General features: G+C 47.8%; 1 protein-coding gene across 4 annotated transcripts in view; it reads left to right on the forward strand.

Annotated features, from left to right (window-relative positions):
- Shtn1 (shootin 1) overlaps window positions 1-4,762 on the forward strand; it is a 196,832-nt gene extending 192,070 nt beyond the window's left edge. For all 4 annotated transcript variants that reach the window (XM_027406873.2, XM_027406875.2, XM_027406876.2 and 1 more), the window contains one exon: window positions 2,837-4,762. In XM_027406873.2, coding sequence (XP_027262674.1) covers window positions 2,837-3,059 — 223 coding nt within the window. In that variant the 3' untranslated portion in view covers window positions 3,060-4,762. The remainder of the gene's footprint in view (window positions 1-2,836) is intronic.
- The last annotated feature ends 2,403 nt before the right edge of the window (window positions 4,763-7,165 follow it).

The raw sequence follows: 7,165 nt of genomic DNA on the forward strand, positions 1-7,165 counted from the left end.
AAAAATGTCCACAATTAGCCCGTGGCACCAATGTTATATTTGGAAAATAGCTCAGTACTAAGAGAGGAGGCAGGAAGGAGGCAGCTCAGACCCTCACACTGGCTCTGCCACTCACGAACAGCATGCTCTTAGTCCAGGCTCGCTCTCTCTCTTCCCAGCACCATCTCCATCTAGAAAAGGGCAGTTTAGATGGATGACCCCTGTCATCCCTTTGTTTCCTGCCCTGGGGTTCCCAGGAAGTACCACTGTGCCTAGCTGAGTGAGAGTCAACCATGGGAGTTCTCAGGCTGGCTTGCTTGAGGACAGGTAAAGTGACAGAGACTATTCCAGAAACAGTTTTAACCCAACAGCCCAAGGTTTCTAGGTCTTCAGCTCAATCAGCCTGTGTGTTGCTGCCACAGGATGCTGAGAGCAGTTCCTGGAAATGTCTAATCCCCAGCTGATGAAGACAGCTTTTGCTAGGAGTTGCTAACCGTCCTTCACCTGCAGATAACAGGGGCACGGAAACACCCACGGTAGTTCACGGCAGCAACGAAGGTTGGTATGGAGTGATGGTAGTCGCTCCCCCCAGATGGCAGAATGAGATTACACACCTTTGCATGCTTCTAGCAGACTGGCTGGCTGACAGCAGGGGGCTCACAAGCTGGTAAAGCTAACTGGAGTTGACCTGCAGGCTTCATATGGCTTTACCCCCCATGGAATCCCTCTGGTTGGCCATGAGAGAAATCTACATGAGCTATGCAAGGCAGAAGTGAGACAGTAATCTTCTAAAATCATTTTTTTTAAGCCCGAGAAGGTTCATGTACAGCAGGCTCTGGGTTAACTCATGTGGGGCATGACATGCTAACTCAGCTGACTGGCATGTGGCAGTGTCTGGCCTGTGGCTCCGTTCTCCTCCCAGCTTCCCCAGCTTGCCCACCTCCCAACTCTGATGCAGTACCAAGTGATAGGGCTCAGCTTGTCCTGCAGGGCTGGTGACTGGCCTTTGTCAGAGAGAGATGCGTTTCTAGTTTGTCCTCAGTCCCTGCCAGCTGTCTTGCCTTTCAGCTGAACCTCATGCACAGAGGTGGCAGACTCCCACAGACTATCTGATAGTGCTCTTTGTTGCCCAGGAACTAATTCCTGTAACCACTTTTATCAGTGTCTCTGCTTTTTTATGATAATGAGAACTGTAAAAAGGTTGCCTGGACCAGAGAAAGCCTGAACAGATACTATCAAGGCAACAGCGCCCCAACCCATCTCTAAGATGTAGTAATGGGTGTTTCGAGAAATGTTTCATTGGCTAAGTCGGGAGGACAAGGCCATCATGGTCTCTGCTCTCTCCATCCCTGAGGGTCTCCTTCCTTCCTCTACTCCCAAGGAAGACACGGCCAAGCCGTGTCTTCAATGTGGCCCTGACAGCCGGAGTATGGCTCTCAAGCATTTGGATGGCGCTTGTAGTGATAGGTGTGGTCTTTGGGGTTCAGGCTTCTGCACCTTGTGAGCAGGTCGTGCAGGCCACCTTCCCGTAAGAGATGACTTGTTCTGTTCCTGTGTGTAGAGGGCACCTCCACCCAAGTTTTCTGTGTCTCCACTAGCTTGCTGTTATTTGTTTACTCCACACATGATTTGCAGTAGGTGTTGGGGATAGAATCTTAGACAAAGCTAAGCAGTCCCTGCCCCGTATGTTATCAGAGAGACCGACAAGAAGCTTCTAGTTAACTGTGGTGAGTCCCCAGAGGGAGAAGCACTACATGTGAGCATAACTGAGATCTGACCTGCGAGAGGTGGGGGTAGTGGAAAGCGGCCAGCAGGCAGAGCAGAGAGCAGACACTAAGGCATCCCACACATCAGGTGGGCCTGCAGGTCCCGGCTCCTCATGGTCCTCTGGAATGGAAAAGTCTTGTCCTGGAATCGGCCCAGAGGACCGATTGAGAGTGTTAGAGCTTCCGTGTTTCCTCTAGGCAAGCTCTGCAGCCCCAAACCTGCCCAAGTTAGGGGTGCTGACCGTGACTTCTGAGAGGACTCAGGGACCCACAGCCTGACACGTGGCAAGAAACTATGTTTGAGAGACACCTCTGTTCCCACAAGGCAACAGTCACCTGCCTGGCGTAAAAACAATAGCTTCTGACATCAGAAGGGAGACAGCTTCTGAGGGGAAAGGGAAACTGTAAGAAGCTTCTCAAGAACCACCTCCTCCTGACTAGAGAAGTTTCTGGCCTCTCTGGGTGTTGGAGCTTTCTCTTGGAGCTCTCCCCATCAGCCCTTTTCTCCACCTACCTCCTGAGGTCAGGACTCCCTCCTGGGTGGTAATGGCTCTGGTGGGCACAGCTGGCTGCCACTCTCATCTGCCTATCACTGAGCCAGGGTGATCCCCAACCCCTCTCCATGCAGCCTCTTCACAGCTAAGCGGCAAACAGCTGTACTGGGGACAAGAGGAAGTGGGGGGGGCTGGTTTGGTTCTTGTAGCAAGGGCAGTTGGACAGGGCTGGTTTGGGTAGTGTTTGGGAATGCACAGTGAGCCAGGGGCTGTGTATTTCCTGATCGGAGAATGTGGTTCAACAGGTAGGTGCAATTGGCTTTTTGTTTTTTTTTTTTTTTTCCTTCTACTTCTGTAGTTAATTGCTTTGACTTTTTCTGCCTTCTCTTTTCTGGCCTTCTGCTCCTATTATGTACTCTGATGGCTGCTGCTTTTTTTCTTAATGGCTTGCATCTCAGAGACTACATGCTATATGCATGTTGGTTAGACTTAGGACCTTTTGTTGCTGTTTTCCTGGATCCAGGAATCTGAAAGTCAAATGTTTTCTCTGCTTAGTTGTTTTTTGTTTTTGTTTTTGATTTAACTCTCTTCTTTCAGGCCTCCCAGTAAAGGTGGATACAGGAGACAAGGTGTGGGCAGTGAGAAGCCAGCTGAGCCAGTTGTAGTTCTAGATCCTGTTTCCACACATGAACCCCAAACCAAAGACCAGCCTGTTGGAAAAGACCAGACTGAAGGTGAGGAGGAAGGAGGTGACACGCAGCCAGAACCGGAAGAAGACAGCGGTGGGAAAAGGGGAGAGATGGACAGTTCCCACTGCTGATCTGAAGCCAGGGGCCGGCATGTTTGGAGTCCTTACTGTTAATTAAGCGTGTGGTTCATTTGGGTGCACTGTCAATGAGGCCTGTTGGACATTCCTTTGCTCTGGCCACACACTTCTTTGCTGGTGTCACTTTGTAAGTAGTAATTATAAACATAAGTAAGCCGTTTAGCAAAATGCGTCTCCTGGGGTAGTTTTTGATCTTTGTAGGGGTGAGGGTTCTTTCTGGTTTCTATATGAAGTTTGACTTCCTCGGGAAGGTAGCAGGAAACTCAGATGTTGTCTTGGTAGGGAAAGTGCAGACTGTTCTTCAAATTTAGTTAGTCATGCTGAAATTCAAGGTGGGTTGCCAACAATTGGATAAATGGAGGCCACCAAACTTAAAAATGACCTTAAGAGGCAAATGGGGGCCACAGAACTTAAAAAATGGCCTAAGAGGCACCCTTTAACCCAAGCCTTCTATGTGCAGCCCCAGGACCAGGGAGAGTGAGGCAGGAGGATTACTGGAGCCTGGACATCAGTTTAGGTCACATTGCAAGACTCCATCTAAGGAAAAGTTCCCAAAGCAGCCTCTTGTTTGGGTCTGGTCTTTTGATGGGGAAACTGAAACAGGCAGGGAGTGGGTCCGGCAGCACCCCATTTTGTAGGATGCACTGAGACCACCCACAGTGTAGAGCAGCAGAGGTGGCGCCAAGCTTCCAGGTCTCTGAGCTGTCGCTTTGGGAAAAACATGCCGGTGTCCAAGGCTTGCCAAGGGCTTCAGGAGTAATGAATGATCCAGGTGCTGAATAGAGGACTGAAAGACAAGTCCAAACCTTGAATTTCAAAGGAACACCTTTAGTAAACCAGATTTTCTGTCCCATGCGTTAACTGTGTTTTCCCCATACACTCTTGTGGCACAAGTACCGTATTTTACTCCAGTCCTTACGCACAGTGACGACAAGTGACAAGCACACATTTTTTTATCGACAAGCACACATTTTTTTTCTTGCTTCACTGTCGTTCTATATTACAGGGGTCTTTTTGTTTTGTTTTGTTTTTTTCCCTAGAGGAAATTAAGTGGCAGTTTCTAAAAATACAATGTTTCAGACTACCACAGTGAATAAATAGAAATGTAATCAGGGATTTAAAAAAAAAAAAAAACAACTTATGCAGGTTTTCAAAGTTGATTGTTTTCAAAATTGGTGTTTATTTAAAATAAGTGGTAATGTACTTGAATGCACTTTTTATGATAATGATTCAGTAATGGTAATTTTACTATTAAAGAAAGTGAAAGGCTTAGTTTTGTTAGCATGACTCAGCATGTAGCTGTCAGGTGCTCTGCACCTCAGGGCAAAAGAAAATGATAGTAACAATTGCAGTAGTTGTGTCCTATTGTATTTTTGCACGTGTGTGCTGCTAGCGTAGGTTTGGGGAGGTGGGGAGGCAGGTGAGAACACTTCCTCAAGTTGAAGACAATTCTCTTTCAGTAGGTTCATTAGGCTTGACTGTTTCCATGTTCCTTCAGTGCTGATTTTACCACTCCCTGTCAGTTCAGTCACTCATGGGGAATTAAAAACGTGATTCTTTTTTTTTTTTTCAACTGTGTGTTTCCATAACTGAATGATATGCTGACTGCAAGTGGATTAATTTGTTTAGATGGTTTCTGTTATGCTGTGATTTGAACTCTCCTCAGCACAACACATTAAAGCAGACACAACAATATATCATTAAGGGTCGGTTGTGGTTATTGACATGTTGACGCTCTCCGGCCCAGAGGGACACTTTAATAGAATTCTGCTTCTTCCATGCCTGGCAAACTGTCTGCTACCGTCCTACCTCCCCAGCTGCAGGCTGAGCCAATCTTGCCCCTCTTCCGAAGGTAGAAGAGTGATGTTAGCTGGTGACATGGGTAGTCTTCATGACGGTTCACTCTGAGCGTTCTCTTCCATGCTTCTGGAGTCTGCCACCATCTAGGAATATGAAAATAGGCCCGCCACCTTTCTGCATTATTTCATCACACAAATCCGCAGAATGACACAGTTTAAAAGCAGCCCCATTTCCAGCAGGAGTTAACCGTTAGGTGAGACGTGCTGGCTGAACCAGCCATCTCTCTGTACCTGGTGCTTTGAAAGCATCTTTGCCTTTCATACTTTTAAAAATGTGCCTTCCTTCCCTGTGACCACAAAGCCTTGCAAATGACTGTGATATACACTCTTTCCCTACTGTTTTTCTAGTTTCACCTCAGCTCTAAAGTTCTGCCTTTTTGCCAGGGTGACCGTTGGTAAAGCAGGTGTGTGTTTTATCTCCAAGGTAAGCTCTTGGCTGTGTGCAAAGAAAGGCTTCTTCTGTGTGTTCGACTCGAGTGGTCTTCCAGTTTGGGAGAGACCACACATTTCTCTTTTTGCTAGCAGGACAATTATTCTGTTTTGAAGATATGGATTGGGTCTTTGCTGTAGCTCTCTTGACTACCTCTGACACTTGTGTAGCCACAGTGGGGCAGAGAGGCATGCCGGCCCTTTGTGCTACTCGGTTCGCTCCTCTGCTGGGGGCAGTAAGAACTTCATTCAAATGCCTGCAGCTCCTATGTCTGAGCAAGTCCCCCACAAACTCCTATCATAGTCACCAGGGCCACCAGCACCCAGACTGGGTTGGTCTGAGTGAAAGGAGGGGAGGGATGCTATGGCTTCGCCCAGTAACTTCTTCCTTACTTTCATGAATGGTAAGAGGGCTGTTGCACAGGGAAGGTCAACATGACCCTGGGTCATCTTTCCAGACCACTGTAGGTTGTATGTTGGGCAAGTGATAGCAAGGGCCCAAGATGTTCAAATCACTTCCACCAGAGAGCAACTTGAGCAGCTGTAGGAATGGGTAACCCATTTGTCACTGTTACACAAGCCCTGGAATGGCTTCCTCTCCATCTCATGTTTTCCTGTCTCACAGTCATTTTTAATCTAGGCTATGGCTAATTCCTTTCATCTCCTTGTAGATGATATTATGTATCTTATAAGCAAGGGAAGGAGGGGGGAGCGGAGAAGGGGCGTGTGAATAAGAAAATGAATAAATAATACACAGACGTAGTGCTTAGCCCTCTAAGAAAAGGTCCTAACCACTGCTGCTCAGTCCTTGGGCGAGGCTAATGTCAGCGGAGTGCATTCTGGGCTGACATTAAGGTACTGATCTGGTTATTACTTGGCTCTAGTTTCACTGATTAGAATGTACATCCACTGTAAGGCGTGCTCACATTGTGTGTGTACGTACACAATTGCTAGGGGCCAGGTGAACACCTTGCCTTACCCATCCTGACTTTAAAAATGGATTTTTCCTTTCAATTTCTTCTGCCCCACTGTTTGTTGTTAAGTGTTGGGAGAGACAGTTGCTGCCGCAAACTGTGACACATTTTCCCAAGCTTGGAGTGATGCTAACCAGTGCCCCCGTGCCATGTGCTCCAAAGAGTCTGCCACTGAGCCAGACTCAAATCGCAGTGCTGAGAGGAGGGGCTGGTTCTCCCGTGAGCGAGGACCTGATGTTCCCTTGGTCATTCTCTTCAAAACAGACTCTTGTAAGCCCCAACTGGAAGAGTTCTGCTACAGGCTGGGACACTGCAACTCATACCGTCTTTAGTTACAAACAGCCCTGGTACTAACTCACCGAACAAAGCACACGGTAACTAACATAAAGGGGCTGGCTGCTATTCTCTCTGCGTTTGAGTGTTTACTTTGGTACTCTCTGCTAAAAGCCCAGCACCGACTCACAGAAGAGGTGCATCTGTCACCATGGATTTGCCATCATCTTTAACCACTGCTCCTTCGTGCTGCAGTGTAAATGGGGGGCACTGAATGACGGTCAGAATACTCATTTACAAGTGTGCTTATGAAGTTATGCACACCTTTGTTCCAGGAAGGATCTAAGGAGGAAATAAAACGAGAATGACAAAAACGTAAGAGGAAGGGAGGGCCAACAGGCAATCACGTGTAGGAGCGCTGGGAGGAAAGTGTTGCTGCAGATGCAGGCCGCCCCGTGGTGCTCGTGCCTGTAGCTGGCTATGAAAACCCCCTGAAGTTAGCAAAGGTCCTCACAGAACCAATGCATGCATGCCCATGGGGGCACTGAGAGCTGTTAGGGAAATA

Source organism: Cricetulus griseus, chromosome 3 (genome assembly GCF_003668045.3).
Source record: "Cricetulus griseus strain 17A/GY chromosome 3, alternate assembly CriGri-PICRH-1.0, whole genome shotgun sequence".
In the NCBI taxonomy this organism is placed as follows: domain Eukaryota; kingdom Metazoa; phylum Chordata; class Mammalia; order Rodentia; family Cricetidae; genus Cricetulus; species Cricetulus griseus.